The 13,386-nt window shown below is 58.5% G+C and overlaps 2 protein-coding genes across 5 annotated transcripts; one reads left to right on the forward strand and one right to left on the reverse strand.

Annotated features, from left to right (window-relative positions):
- The first annotated feature begins 923 nt into the window (after positions 1-923).
- ACY1 (aminoacylase 1) lies at positions 924-6,422 on the forward strand. Of its 3 annotated transcripts, none has more exons than XM_039837908.1 (15): positions 924-1,087; positions 2,000-2,111; positions 2,805-2,869; positions 2,959-3,063; positions 3,431-3,525; positions 3,822-3,898; positions 3,982-4,071; positions 4,173-4,229; positions 4,540-4,613; positions 4,699-4,748; positions 4,857-5,001; positions 5,106-5,174; positions 5,776-5,855; positions 5,987-6,047; positions 6,130-6,422. In XM_039837908.1, exons 2-15 carry the CDS (start codon positions 2,018-2,020, stop codon positions 6,292-6,294), a joined length of 1,227 nt encoding a protein of 408 aa, XP_039693842.1. In that variant the 5' UTR covers positions 924-1,087; positions 2,000-2,017; the 3' UTR covers positions 6,295-6,422. The 3 variants fall into 3 exon arrangements, with proteins under 3 accessions (XP_039693842.1, XP_039693841.1, XP_039693840.1); XM_039837907.1 differs by lacking the exon at positions 924-1,087 and adding an exon at positions 1,305-1,434; XM_039837906.1 differs by lacking the exon at positions 924-1,087 and adding an exon at positions 1,358-1,598.
- Positions 6,423-10,453: 4,031 nt separating this feature from the next.
- On the reverse strand, positions 10,454-12,849 carry RPL29 (ribosomal protein L29). Of its 2 annotated transcripts, none has more exons than XM_039837918.1 (4): positions 12,731-12,849; positions 12,275-12,319; positions 11,869-11,933; positions 10,454-10,936 (listed from the first exon to the last, which is right to left on the reverse strand). In XM_039837918.1, exons 2-4 carry the CDS (start codon positions 12,309-12,311, stop codon positions 10,553-10,555), a joined length of 486 nt encoding a protein of 161 aa, XP_039693852.1. In that variant the 5' UTR covers positions 12,312-12,319; positions 12,731-12,849; the 3' UTR covers positions 10,454-10,552. The 2 variants fall into 2 exon arrangements, with proteins under 2 accessions (XP_039693852.1, XP_039693854.1); XM_039837920.1 differs by lacking the exon at positions 12,731-12,849 and adding an exon at positions 12,469-12,689.
- Positions 12,850-13,386: the final 537 nt, after the last annotated feature.

Below are 13,386 nucleotides of genomic sequence, written 5' to 3' on the forward strand. Positions count from 1 at the left end.
AGTGGGGACCACTTCGGGGCTGAGGGCTGGAGCGAGTGCTCCAGCAGCCCGGGAGGTAAGAACACGGGCTGCCTCCTAGCTGGCTGCCCTCGCCTCTCTGCGGCTCGGCTTCCTCAGCCGTAAAATGGGCGTGATGGCAACACCTAGCTCAGAAGGTGGCTTCCCGGTTGGACGCGTCTGGGTCAGAGGCGCTCTTGGCCACGCGGTGCTGCGGGAGTGGGGGTATCACTACTGCTGCATGACCCCTGGGATTGGGGGCAAATCCAGGGCCTGGCAGCTGAGCTGAGTGAGTCAGGAATCTAGGACTTATGGCTAAAGGGAGCGGGTTGTGTACATGTGTGTGTGGCGGGGAGGGTGGTGAGGAATGTGGTTTAATGGTTTAATGATTACCGTGGCACTGCTGGGGAACCACCAAGCCTACTTCCCCTTGGGTATGTGTGGGAGAGTGGCCCAGACTTAAACCCCAGGAGGTCTGGGATGGATTTCTTCCCTCCCCTCCCAGCCTGCCTCCTCTGGGCCCAGAGGTGAAAGTCTTCGACCCTGCCTGCCCAGGCGGACTCAGCCCCGGAGCTGAGGGTACAAAGGGCAGCTGGGCACAGAAGTGAGCAGCTACAGCTGTGTGCAGCCCGTGGGTGGCCAGTGGGACACCTGTCTTCTGGTGGCTGCAGAAGACCCAGGGACCTTGACACAGGGTCAGTCAAGAGCCCGTCACCCACATGCTTTTGTGCAGTTTCCCCATCTCCCACGCTGTCATCCGGCGTCACGATTACATCCTCTCACCATGATGTCCTCTATCACACAGACACCGTCACACCCAACCACCATACACGTGGTCATACTCATGATACACACAGCGCCTCGTTCACATGATCACATCGCGGTCACATGCTCCTGTCCGTCCATTTATCCTTCACTCCTGGCACGTTGTCCGGACTTCTGCTCTTTGCTTGTCACGGACATGAACCAGCCTCCTGGAAATCACAGCCTGGGGGGTCAGATATTAATCAATAACTTCTCCACTCAGGGGACCGAGGCAGCCACGGAGGCCCTTACCTCTCCGAGGAGCTGAGACAAGAAAGGGAAAAAAGTACGCCCTCGCGGGAGGGGTAGGGCAGCAGTCAGGGGCCAGTTCCGGCACAACTTTGCCACCCTGTGCCCTGAGAGTGACGCGGCGCCCACGCTTTCGGTGTCCGCGGCCGCCCGCCTCCCTGGCGGCCCAATCCGGAGGCTGCAGGAGGCGGAGCCCTCTGGGGGAGGGGCCATCCGGAACTGGCTGCACCGGCCCGGGGGCGGGGCCGGGGCGGGGCCTGCGGGAGGGGTGGGGCCAGCTGGGAACTCTCTGTCGCTGCGGGGCGGAGCTGGCGGCCGAAGCAGCGTGCCCCGGTCAGAAGGCGAGTTCCGCGCCTCTAATCACCCGGCAGAAGCTGCAACCAGGTGGGGCTGAGAAGCCCAAACTCTCGGTCTTCGGTCTCGACCGGGATCCCAGTCCAGCCACACGGTGGGCGGGGGCTGGTTCTGAGCCCGAGACCTCGCAGGACCCTGACTCCCAGCCACGGTCCCAGGCGGACGCTGAGAGGCAAACGTGGGCCCAAAACCAGGTGGAGAGCCCTGGAGAGGGGTAGTGGGATCGGGGTCTCCCTGGTATGAAATCCGAGAAATTGGGGACACATTTTTTGAGCAGGGCGGAGGGAGTCGATGTCTGGTTTCAAATCTGGCTCTGCTGCTCCCCAGCTGTCCCTGAACCTCTCTGAGCCTCAGCTTTCTCCTGCAAAGTGGATGCGCAGAGGCACGAACTTCTTGGGGCTCTTTGGGAGATTAAATAAGGAAATGTGTTGAAAGTGAACAGCACAACGCCTAAAGACAGAATGGGGGCTGGAAATAGGGTGTCCTCTCCCTGTGAGACGTCCGGGGAACCGCCCAAGGGAGGGACCGTGTACAAGTGGAGTCCATCGGGTCCCAGCGGCTGGAAGGGGTAGGTAGCCACTCTCTTTGCCCCCAGCTTACCACGCACAGCGACATGGCCAGCAAGGGTCACGAGAGCGAGCACCCATCTGTGACACTCTTCCGTCGGTACCTGCGCCTCCGCACCGTCCATCCTGATCCCGACTACGGTGAGAACGTGGAGGTTGCAGGGCCTGCTCTGGGGCCCTGGGGCGGGGACTGTGCCCTAAACAGGCTCCAACCCCTGTCACCCAGCTGAGCCCCACTCTGATGCCCCCAATGGCGCCTCAACCCCTCTAGCCATTCCCTCACTATACAGCCAGCTCGGCCGTGGAGGGACATCCTTGCAGAGGCTGTGCTCCTCCAAAAGTTACTCCAGGTGGCTAATTAAGGAACAACTTCACTTCACTCTCCAGGGCTTGGGCGGGGAAGGAGAGTCTGGGGCAGCCACATGGAAGAAGAGGCCTCCAGAGGCCTCCTGGGGCTGGACAAAGGCCACAGCCCTTAGGGAGTCAGGCTTGGTGGCTGGAATTGTATACACGAGTCCAAATTCCTGCTGTGGTTTTCCAGCTGAGGGACTTTAGATGACTGTCATGTCTCTGTGCCATAGTTCCCCCACCGTTAAGGAAGATAACAATAATACCAGCTTCTAACCCTGGACTTCCACAAAGGGTCACTGGCTGGCCAAAAAGATCTTCCCTGGGGACAGAAGTACAGGTGTCCCCGAGGGATGTGGGATTGTGTTGAGAAGGAAGCAACCCGTTTCAGGGTCTGTGACCATCTCTGGAGGTGTCCCCAGGCTCTGCCTGGGCCGGGGAGGCTTGCGTAGGCAGGAGCAGCCCCAAGACTGTCTGTGTCCCCAGGGGCTGCTATGGCCTTTCTTGAGGAGAGAGCCCACCAGCTGGGCCTGGGCTTTCAGAATGTGGAGGTGAGCCTGGGGCCCTGTGGGGGAGAGGCGGTGGGCCTGGGGAACCTCCTCACCCTGCACTGACCACATCCCCTCCTGGCCCTCTCCAGGTGGCACCTGGCTTTGTGGTGACCGTGCTGACCTGGCCAGGCACCAACCCTAAACTCTCCTCCCTCTTGCTCAACTCCCACGTGGATGTGGTACCCGTATTCAAGGTGTGTGTGTTGAAGGGAGGGTGTGCGGGGGACAAAGACGAGGCCGACGCTCCCCCACTCAACCTCAGGGAGCCCCCTCCTGGCGCTGGTCCTGGCGCTGGTCCTGGCACTGACTGGACCTCACTTGGCATCACGCCACTCAAGCAGCCTTTGTCCAGCAGCCGTTCCATGCCCATGAGGGGTGCGGAGGTGGAGGTGGGAGGCGGAGATGAGGGACGGCAGTCCACTGTCCTCTTCAGCCCTCGTCTGTCCCCTTCGCCACCATGCTCCCATCACCCCAACCCTCCAGTGGGCTCCTAAGGCAGAACCACCGTGGGTGCAGAACTAAATTTGGGGCTTGGGTCCCCCTTCCCATCCTTGCCTCCAGGAGCACTGGAGTCATGACCCCTTCGAGGCCTTCAAGGATGCCGAGGGCTACATCTATGCCAGGGGCGCCCAGGACATGAAGTGTGTCAGCATCCAGTGAGTGTCCTCCATTCCCAGTCCCCCACAGTGTCCCCACTGGCCCCTCGGAATGACCCAGAGCCCAGAGTGTGATCGGAGAACCTCAAAACTGAAGAACATCTTGACCCCTTCCATTGAGCAGGCACTGCTGCTATGACAACTGCATGGATGCGGAGGCTGAGGGACAGGGACTTTCCCGAGTCCCCTGCCCAGCTGTGGCAGAGCAGGGCCCACGGCCTAGGGCTCCAGCCCTGCCCGCCCAAGCATGTGGCGGCTCCTTCGGCACCTGCTTATACCCTCTCGCTGCCCCTCAGGTACCTGGAGGCTGTGAGGAGGCTGAAGGCTGAGGGCCACCGTTACCCCAGAACCATCCACATGACCTTTATGCCTGGTAGGGGTGGCTCGGCAAGGGGCACCTTCGGGGGAGGGGGGTGTTTGGGGAACATCTCTCTCATCTCATGTCCCTCTTTATAGATGAGGAAGTTGGGGGCCACAAAGGCATGGAGCTGTTTGTACAGCGGCCTGAGTTCCGGGCACTGAGGGCTGGCTTCGCCCTGGATGAGGGTGAGCAGGGTGGCAGGCCACTGAGTGGCCAGCAGGGGCTGGGGATGCTGCTGGCGGGGCTGGGCCACTCCACCCTCTGAACCCCTCTCCTCCCACCTTAGGCCTGGCCAACCCCACTGACGCCTTCACTGTCTTTTACAGTGAACGGAGCCCTTGGTGTGAGTATGGGTTTCGGGGGAGGGCATCACTGTGCAGACGGGAGACTAGGCCAGAAGGGGCAGGGGCCCAAGGAGGCCTTGAACTCAGGGCCTCTGCCTCCCAGTGCCTTCCTGCCTGGGCTTCTCTTTGATGAGCTTCTGAGGTCAGGCCCTCCCTAGGGGCAGGAATCAGCCCTGCACTGTGCCTTCTGAGGGGCAGAGCCCTGCCGAAGGAGCTTGAAATGAGGGGCAGACCCAGGCCCACCCCAGGGCCAAGTGCTTTCCCAGCCCCTCCCGTGCTGAAGGCACCCCTTCCCCCTGCGTCTCCCAGGGGTGCGGATCACAAGCACCGGGAACCCTGGCCACGGCTCGCTATTCATCGAGGACACAGCCGCAGAGAAGCTGGTGGGTAGCACGCGGGGATGGAGTTCGGGAATTCCCGAGGCTCTATCCTGGGCCCTCTCTCACATCCGACCTTACGCTCTCCTAGCACAAGGCTGTGAGCCTGATCCTGGCTTTCCGGGAGAAGGAGAGGCAGAGGTGAGGCAGCCTGGGAATGGGCGAGGCTGTGTCCAGAGGAGAGAGACCGAGCCTCCTTTTATATCTGTTGTTCCCCCTTGCTGCTCCTGCCCCGGGCCCCCACCACAGGCTGCAGTCAAACCCCCACTTGAAGCTGGGGGCCGTGACCTCTGTGAACCTGACTAAACTGGAGGGCGGCGTGGCGTATAACGTGGTTCCTGCCGCGATGAGTGCCAGCTTTGACTTCCGCGTGGCACCAGACGTGGACATGAAGGTGCCATCGCCCCCTGGGTTTGGAGGAGGGAGCCGGGTCCTCGATCCTGTCCTAGAGGCTCCTCCCAGGGATCTCGAGGGACCAGCTCATCTCCCTTCTCGTAGGCTTTTGAAGAACAGCTGCGGGGCTGGTGCCAGGCAGCTGGCGAGGGCGTCACCTTCGAGTTTGCTCAGGTATCGACTGCGAACCTATGATGGGGGTGTTGTGGGAGCTGGGGACACTGGGCTTGCCAAGTGTGTATCACCGTGGGAGTGTGTGCTCGGCGTGCCCACGCACGCGTGGGCGCTGCTTTAGCTCTGAGAGACGCATGTTACGGGAGGCCGCTGCTGGCAGCTGGGGAATAGTGTAGGGAGTAGACGTGGTCTTGACCTCTTCGTCCTTAGAGCGTGAAGGGGGTTGCAGACCTGAGTCAAGTGTTCATATTACTTCTCTATACATATGAACATGTGTGGTCCAGAAGAGGGTGGACCTCGTAGTCTGAGACATGTAATTGGAGTATTTGACCAGTCTGAGAGGTTGGGGAGCCCCCTTGAGGAAGGGGCTCTCAGGCTGGGATCTGAAGAATGGACAGGAAGTAAGTGAACGGGGGGGCAGCGGAAGGTCTCAGACCTGCGGCCTTTGCGGACCTGACAGGGCCTGCGGAACTGGCCGGCTGGATGCCTGGGTAGGGGGTGGGGGTCGGGAGCGTGCCCTGTGCCAGGTACATACCCACCCTACGAAAACACAAGATGCCCAGGCCCTGTCCTGACCCCGCCATATCCTTCCTCCTCCCAGAAGTGGACGGAGCCCCGAGTGACATCTACTGATGACTCAGACCCCTGGTGGGCTGCGTTTAGCGGTGTCTGCAAGGACATGTGAGTGTCCTGGCCTGCTCTCCACTCCCCGTTCCCTCTCTCCTTCCTCTCGCTCCCTCCCACCGTCCTTCGTCCCTTTGCCTCTTCCCTTGCCCCCCGCCTCCCCATTCCCCCGGCTCTCCCCTCGGCAGGAACCTCACTCTGGATCTGGAGATCTTCTCCGCTGCCACTGACAGCCGCTTCCTCCGCGCGGTGAGCTGCTTGCAGTAGGGTGGGCAGTGCGGTGGCCCCGGGTGCTGGCCTTTCCCCTAACGGCTCCTCCTTGCCCCTGCAGGCAGGGGTCCCGGCTCTGGGCTTCTCACCCATGAACCACACACCCGTGCTGCTGCACGACCATGACGAGCGACTGCATGAGGCCGTGTTCCTCCGTGGGATCGACATATACACACGGCTGCTGCCCGCCCTGGCCAGCGTGCCCGCCCTGCCCAGTGACAACTGAGCCGCACGCTCCTCAGCCTCCACCACTGGGGCTCCCACCTGACCAGTGCCAGGGGCCCTTCCTCACTGTCCGACAATAAAGGTTGTGCGTGGACAGGAGCCACTTCTGAAATACTAACAGCAAGGACATTCATGGAGCAGCGTTTCTCATTTCTCTGGGGACATGCTGTTCCCATCCCCATTTCACAGATGAGGAAACAGAGCTTGGCTCTGGGCATGTCCCCACCACTCCACTCTGCTGTGTCCTTCAACACAACACACCCACCCTGGACCTCCTAGCCACGTCTCTGTCCAGTGGCAGAGGCCACCATATCTGTATCTGACCTGTGAGGCCAGGGATACCATTCCCATGGAGAGGGACAGGGGAAGGCCAAGATCTCAGGGGATTACGCCTGGCTTTCTGGGAGCACACTCAGGATCCTGGAACAGGACCAGAACTGGAGGCCAGATGTGGGGCAGAGGGACAGCTGGCAAGGCATGACCGCTGGCATTTGTCGAAACCTTGCCAGGGCTGACAGGAAGGGGGTGTTGAGAGCACGGGTCCCAGAGGGGGCAGGAGCCCTGGTGGACCAGGTCAGTTCATCTTAGGGTCCCCAGCACCCCGGACAGGGATCATGGGTCTGTGTGTACAGAGTGGCCCACAAGTTGGGCTTCAGTCTGTCAGCCTAGCTAGGGCCCCAGGCAGCTCAAAGTGTCAGCTGTGACCCTGAGAGCTGATCCTGCTCCTCCAGCCGCTCTGATCTGGTCCTGTTCTGACCTCCCTAAGCATGGGGCCCGGGAGACAAGGAGAGCTGGCTTTGGAAGCTCCTGGCTGTGGCCAGAAGTCCAGAGTCTGGTTCTGTGGCCTGCGGACTTAGTCCTGGTAGTAGAATAACCCGGCTCATGGGGTTCTGACAGGGACCCAGCACACCGGCCAGCCCCACTCACCTTCCCGCAAGCCTCACAGCCACCCTTTGATGCAGGTTTCACTGCGCCCCACCTTAGAAGTTCTGCAAGAATAGCTTGCCCGAGATCACGCAGCTTGGAGGTAATGGAGACATGACCTGGGACTCAGGACTGGGGGGCTGTGCTTCTTGCACACAGGCCCTGCGTGCAGCTGGGGGCGAAGGGCTGCAAGCTGAAGAAAGCCCAGGTGAAGCCCCTGCCCCGGGGTCTCCTGGGATTGGGGTCTGGCCTCCCAGGATGATGGGAAAGGAGGTCTTCATGGCCCCTGTCCTGGAGACTGGAGCACAGGCCTCGCTCTGGAAGCCATCCAACCTGGTGACCTTACGCCGGACCAAGCCACCTTCAGGACACAAAACCTGCTCCTGGTCCCTTTTGAGACCCCACCTCCTATCTGACACCAGCTGGTGGGGGCAGTTGGCCACCCACAGAGCATGCCAGGATGACAGGAGCCGGCAGCCTTGCCCTGACTTCCTGGGGCCCTGCACGGACCACCTGGGTGTCAGTGCTACCTCCACCCCTTCCTAGCAGTGTGATCTCGAAAAAGGCTCCTTACCCGTGAAACAAAGATAATAGTAATACCTCCTTCAGAGGTGGGGGACCACATGCCAGGGGTGCACCTGCTGCCCCATCATGATTAATAGCAATTCTTTCTGAGCCTCCCAAGTACCAAGGGGCTGGACCACAAATTACATAACCCTCATACTCAGAGGCTGGTTTTGAGGACCAAGTGTGACCAGAAGCAGTGCTCCGCCTGGCGCCCTCCACAGGAAGCCTGTCACCACTCCCCCACTGGCTTCACTGGTCCCTCAGAGGACTGCAGGTGAAGCAGCTGACCCAGGGGGCCCAGCAGAGAGGGCCCTGCCTCCCAGCACTGACACACGGACCCCGGGAAAAGCCCTGAAGCTGAAAATCTACCTCCATAAGCAGACGGCAGGGAAAGACCAAAGAGGCAGGCCACTCGGTCTGATGGCATGGCTATTGTCCATGAGACATGGCAGCGCTGAGGGATTACACAGAACAGGGCAGACAGCTAGGACACAGGAGCATGACCCATTCCAGATATGGGGAACCACCTTGCATCCTTGCCAGGGGCAGGGCAATGGCTGTTCCAGAGACCAGCACACTGGGCCACAGCGGAGGGGTTGCTCTGTCTGAGCAGGTTACGGGACGCCATCTCCGTCTGGCCTGGGTCTGGCTTGCAGGACCAACAGCATCGTGTCATGGAAGTCTCTCCACACTCCATCCCCATGACTGGCTCTTACAATCTCACACCCCCCGTCCTTCCTTGAGGTGCCCTAAGCGGTCAGCCAGGGGCTTCAGGAGCAGGGAGGTAGCTGGTTTGGTCTCCAATTATCTGTGTCAGAGACACCGTCACAGCAATACAGACACACGCAAAAAAAAAAAAAAAAAGGGCAAATTAAGAGTAGCAATCCAAGTATTAGTGACCCTTTCTCCACCATGCCCCCGCCGCCCCAGGACCTGAACCAGTGTGCTAACAGGTCACTTAGGCTTGGGGTTGGATCACTTGAGGACTTTTGAGATTTCCTATGTTAACGAAAAAGAGCTATTAGCAGACTCATCTGGTATAAAAAACAAAGCATTCAGTTCGGATGACGGCACAGCTGGTGCAGGGAGCTGTAACTGGATGCCGCAGGAACAGCACAAGTCTAAGGTCAGAAAGACAGATATTTAGTAGGGACTTGAATCACGTGTTCTGGTTTTCTTCTATGACTGACACTTGTAGCCTGATCTTTGGAGCTGAACGCAGCTGTGGCCTCGGGAATCTGGCTGGGCTGTGTAGACAGGGACAGGTGATGCTTTGTCGTGAACAGGTAGGGGATAGGCCAGACCAGGACCCCTCTGAACGGTGCATGTACTGGTCCACATATAGCACAGGTCCACGGGTCCCAACTGCATCAGGATGACAGGGGCCCACCAGAGACTGAACAGTCCCCACCTCCAGGGGTCTAAAGTAACCGTCCCAACCCGGCAGAAGATCCCACGGCAGATTCCAGTAGTTTCAGTTCCAAGGACAATAGGGTTTGGTGGCCTCGTTATTAATCTTTTCTTTTGGGGTGCCTGTGGCAAGCAGATCCTGCCACATCTGCTTCCGGGTTAGCCTCCCAGGTCCCTTCTCTCCTGGGCATTCACTTTCCCCTCAAACCCTCCTCTGAACCTTCCCCACAGCTTGGACCCGGTCTCAAGACTGGTATCCCCCAAATCTTCAACAAGAGCGCCCAACATCCTGTCTTGACCCACTGTGGGGCTGTGAGGTCCAGGAGGGCCCTATGCCTTCCCCCGTGGTGTGGGAACCAGACTCCTCTCTTACCTTTGTGTGGGAACTGGGCCTTGCATCCAGGTTGATGCTACATGCTCATCTCCTTTCAGTGGACTTCCCTCCCTTCCCCACCAATTTACCTGCCCAGAACATTCCTGTAAAAGCCTGCCTCAAGCCCCATATTTCAGGTCCCATTGCATTTGGGGCGGACACCTTTAGCTCAGCCTCGCTCACTCTGCTACAATAAACCTTGCTTAACCTTCGGCCTTGTGCGTTCCTTCTTCCGCGAACCTAATGCTCAGCATGGACATACACATCTGGTACCGTGTCTTGGGGACTCTGCAAAATCATTCCTGCTGTATAAGCAGCTATCAGGTTCCACAGACACTGGGATAAAGATCACCTGGAGCGTATCCGCTCTTCACTTCCAGGGGCCCCTCAGCCCAGGAAGGTCTCCCTCATTTGGCCAGGCCTCCCTGCAGGACACAACGATCCAACCTGTGTGACCCAGCAGGAGTGACATCCTGGAACAGTCCCCTCCACACCCAGGGCTTCTAGCACTCAGGGGGACGGGGACAAGCCAGAGCAGTGGATGCTGGCCAGATGCACTAGGAACTCCCTAAGCCTGGAACACCTCAAGCCAGATGGAGAATTCTTCAGAAGGGCCCCGTTCCCTCTGTTTAAGTTTCAAGGCTTGACAAGGATGTCTGGCATTTCTCCCTTTCCTCACCAGCCTGCTCAGTCCAGCAAGCTGTGCCCCAGCTTCCCCACACCCCCAACCATTTCTCATTTACCAAGTCTCCTTCCTGTACTCCAGGGAACTACCTCCTCCGACGCCCAACCGCACCATCATCCAGAGAAAGCTGAATTCTTCTCCCACACGAAATGGAGGTGCCAACCCCGTCCAAGCCCCAGCCCCGAGGTCACAGACACAGACTGACAGATCCTGCCTCAGGTTTATTTGTACAAATAGCACAAGAGGACAGCAGCCCAGGGTCACACCAGTCCTTTCATCCTCACGTCGGCAGACGGACTTCTACTCTGGAGCCTTTGTGGGGGCCTGGGCACCTTTGGGAGCTGGAGCCTGAGCCTGAGCCTGAGCAGGAGCTGCAGCCGCAGCCGTAGCCTGGGCCTTGGTTTGGGCCTTGGCCTTGGACTTTGGCCGGCAGAGCCTGAGACCCTTGGCAATACGGGCACGAGCACGTTTTCCAAGCTTGGGGTGAGCGATGTAGGCAAGTCGATTGAGCTTGCGGCTGCCGCCCTTCGGGATCTTGGGCTTGACCTCTTTGGGCTTTACGAGGGCCTTGATAGCTTCAGCACGTGCACTCATGGCCTTGGCGTTGTTGGCCTGCATCTTCTTCAGCCCCTTCTTGTTGTGCTTCTTGGCAAAGCGCATGTTCCTTAGGAACTTGGGGTCTACCTGGAAGGAAAGGTATAGGCGGCTCTAAGTGTAGCATGTACAGGTCACCAAGTCATCCAGAGCGGTACCCTGGAGACTACCAGGCTCTGGCCAAGGCCTACTGGGGGTTTAGACAGTGTATCAAGTCACCTTTGAAGGCTGACATAAACTATCTGCAAAGAAACACGCCACTACCCCAGAAGCCAATATCACACCCTGCTATGCAATGTAAAAGCACAGCCTCAGGGCTACACGCCCGGAGTCCAGTAGAGCTCAAACGTGAGTGCGGAAGGAAAGAACAGACAGACTGCCCCCTCTGCCAAGGTTGCAGGAGTGTGGATGAGTCCCGAAACCCCCTCAGGGACATCGCACCCCCTTAATGGAAGGTACCAATTAAATACTAAGCCTAGTACAACAGATTCACAGCAAATTACGTAGAATAAGAAACCAAGAATCAGATAGATATAGGGTTCAGTTCTACTCTGACCCTACAGCCTCAGCCTTCTCAGCTGATCTGTAGCATTCCCCAGTACTGGAAGGAAACTTCGCAAGCCCAGCACTGGATCAGATCGAGGTCCTATGGCTAGTCAAGATGGAATGGAAGGCTCAGAGGGTACCTGGTATGCACAGACAAGGCCATTCCTTCCCTTGAAGTGCTCTGGGTGGATAAGGGAGATGGTCAAACTGCCCTCAGGAGATAGGTTGACTATGATTTACATCCTGGACTGGAAAAGGCCAAGTAAAACTTTATTATGGGTCTCGCAGGGCCTGAAGTTCAGCAAAAGCTGGCCGGGTAGAGAAAAAAATTGTGAACTTTGGCAGGCCAGGTAAGACAAAGGACAGTTAATCACGGTGCACAGGCAGATGGGGAAGCTGGAAAAAGCTATATGGAAGACCTGAACGGTGCAGCTGGAACCAAAGACACACCTGTATGTGATTCAGCGCACACTTACCCCCTTGAGAGATTCATATCTTTGTGATCGGGGTTTCTTGATGCCATTTCGGTGCCATTTCCGGGCTGTGGGAAAGAAAAAGAATTAAGACCAAAAAAAGAAGTTTCTTCTAAATATGACCACCCAACATCACAGCTGGCAAGCCTTGGAGAACCATTACTTCCCAGAGCAGGTAATGAGATCCAGGATACCCCTTATCTCTGAGTGCAGAGAACTGTGGGGATTTCAGTGGACCCATGGCTTCTAAATCTATAACCCCAACAGTAATACTGGCTGAAAACAAGTACTAAGAAACAAGCACTACGCTCACAGTAGAAATGTGTTTTCCTGCCCTGCCCCGCCCCAGCATCCTGAATCCTTGCTAGGGTCTGGGACGTGAGACGGAGGCTGGGCCAGAGGAACTTACACTGGTTGTGCGTGGTGTGGTTCTTGGACTTGGCCATGACTGCACCTGGAGGTCGAAAGTGGGGATCAGGGCTGGGGGCTCAGCGGTGGGGCCTACCCCTGCCGTCCTGATGCGGGAGAACGCGAGGCCAGAAGCCAGAATGAGGCTGCAACACAAACGCCTTGCATCTGCGGCCTCTACCCGCCTCGACTCACTCTGCACGACTAGACGCCGGTTCCCGTAAAATCAGGTAATGGTGCCCCGAAACCAACACCGCCACCGCAAGGTTGCGCTCTCCCCGCAAATCGAGTTCTCCTCCTCCCCTCCACTCTTCGGGACCCCACAAGCATCACTCCTGCCCCGCAGCCTCCGCTCCCCACAGCCAGGGAGCCGGTCTCCCTGACCGCCCCGGAGCTTGCGCCTCGCCACCGTCCGCGCCTCGCGGATGGCTTCGGATGCCGCGCGGCGGATACTTACCGAAGCCCGCGGCTCCCGAAAGGCCTGGGACCGGAAGAGAAAGAGGAAGGCCGCGGTGCAGCACGGGAAATAGGGTCGTCGAGGCCGGAAGGTACTACTGGGAAAGCTTCCCCCGGCGCCGAGAAGAAAGGTTCCTAAGTCCGAGAGAGCGCAGGGCAGGCGGGCAGGCGGAGCTACGAGCCGGGCCCCGCCCCTTCCGGTCTTACCTTTTCTTTCTTCTCTTCCTCCTGGGCCGGGTCCTGCGCCCAGTTCTCATTAGAGGCCTGAGGGCGAAGGGAAGCCTTGAGGGCTGTGCTGGGCAGAGAGTGACACATTTGTATTCTTAAAAAATACCCCTGGCTCCTGCGTGGAGTTGTCTGTCGGGATAGGGGAGGGGAGGGCTGTGAGGACGCAGGTGCTGGACACAGTCGGGGAGCGATGGCACCTGACCCGGGTCGGGGCAGTGGGGAAGGAGAGCAGCGGATAAGGAAAGAGAGTAGACTGGGCTTGGGATGCAGGGATGAGGGAGAGGAAGGAGGCCAGAGTGGCCCTTAGTTTTTGGCTTGAACATCTGGGTGAATTGTAGTTGCTGTTTACCGAAATGGGGAAGACTGGGAGAGAGCCTGGTTTTGTTGCTTTGTCTTCAGGGAACCGCTGATCCAGATGTTTCTTTTTAG

Source organism: Pteropus medius, unplaced genomic scaffold, assembly GCF_902729225.1.
Source record: "Pteropus medius unplaced genomic scaffold, Ma_sr-lr_union100, whole genome shotgun sequence".
NCBI lineage: Eukaryota > Metazoa > Chordata > Mammalia > Chiroptera > Pteropodidae > Pteropus > Pteropus medius.

What these genes read in the sequence shown, in the direction of transcription:
- ACY1 (XM_039837908.1), top strand. Translation starts at nt 2,018, where the DNA reads ATGGCCAGCAAGGGTCACGAGAGCGAGCACCCATCTGTGACACTCTTC. An exon ending in CCATCCTGATCCCGACTACG is followed by an intron (nt 2,112 to 2,804) that starts GTGAGAACGTGG and finishes CTGTGTCCCCAG; the next exon opens with GGGCTGCTATGGCCTTTCTT. An exon ending in CCACATGACCTTTATGCCTG is followed by an intron (nt 3,899 to 3,981) that starts GTAGGGGTGGCT and finishes CCCTCTTTATAG; the next exon opens with ATGAGGAAGTTGGGGGCCAC.
- RPL29 (XM_039837918.1), bottom strand. Translation starts at nt 12,311, where the DNA reads ATGGCCAAGTCCAAGAACCACACCACGCACAACCAGT. An exon ending in CCACACCACGCACAACCAGT is followed by an intron (nt 11,934 to 12,274) that starts GTAAGTTCCTCT and finishes TCTTTCCCACAG; the next exon opens with CCCGGAAATGGCACCGAAAT. An exon ending in GATATGAATCTCTCAAGGGG is followed by an intron (nt 10,937 to 11,868) that starts GTAAGTGTGCGC and finishes CTTTCCTTCCAG; the next exon opens with GTAGACCCCAAGTTCCTAAG.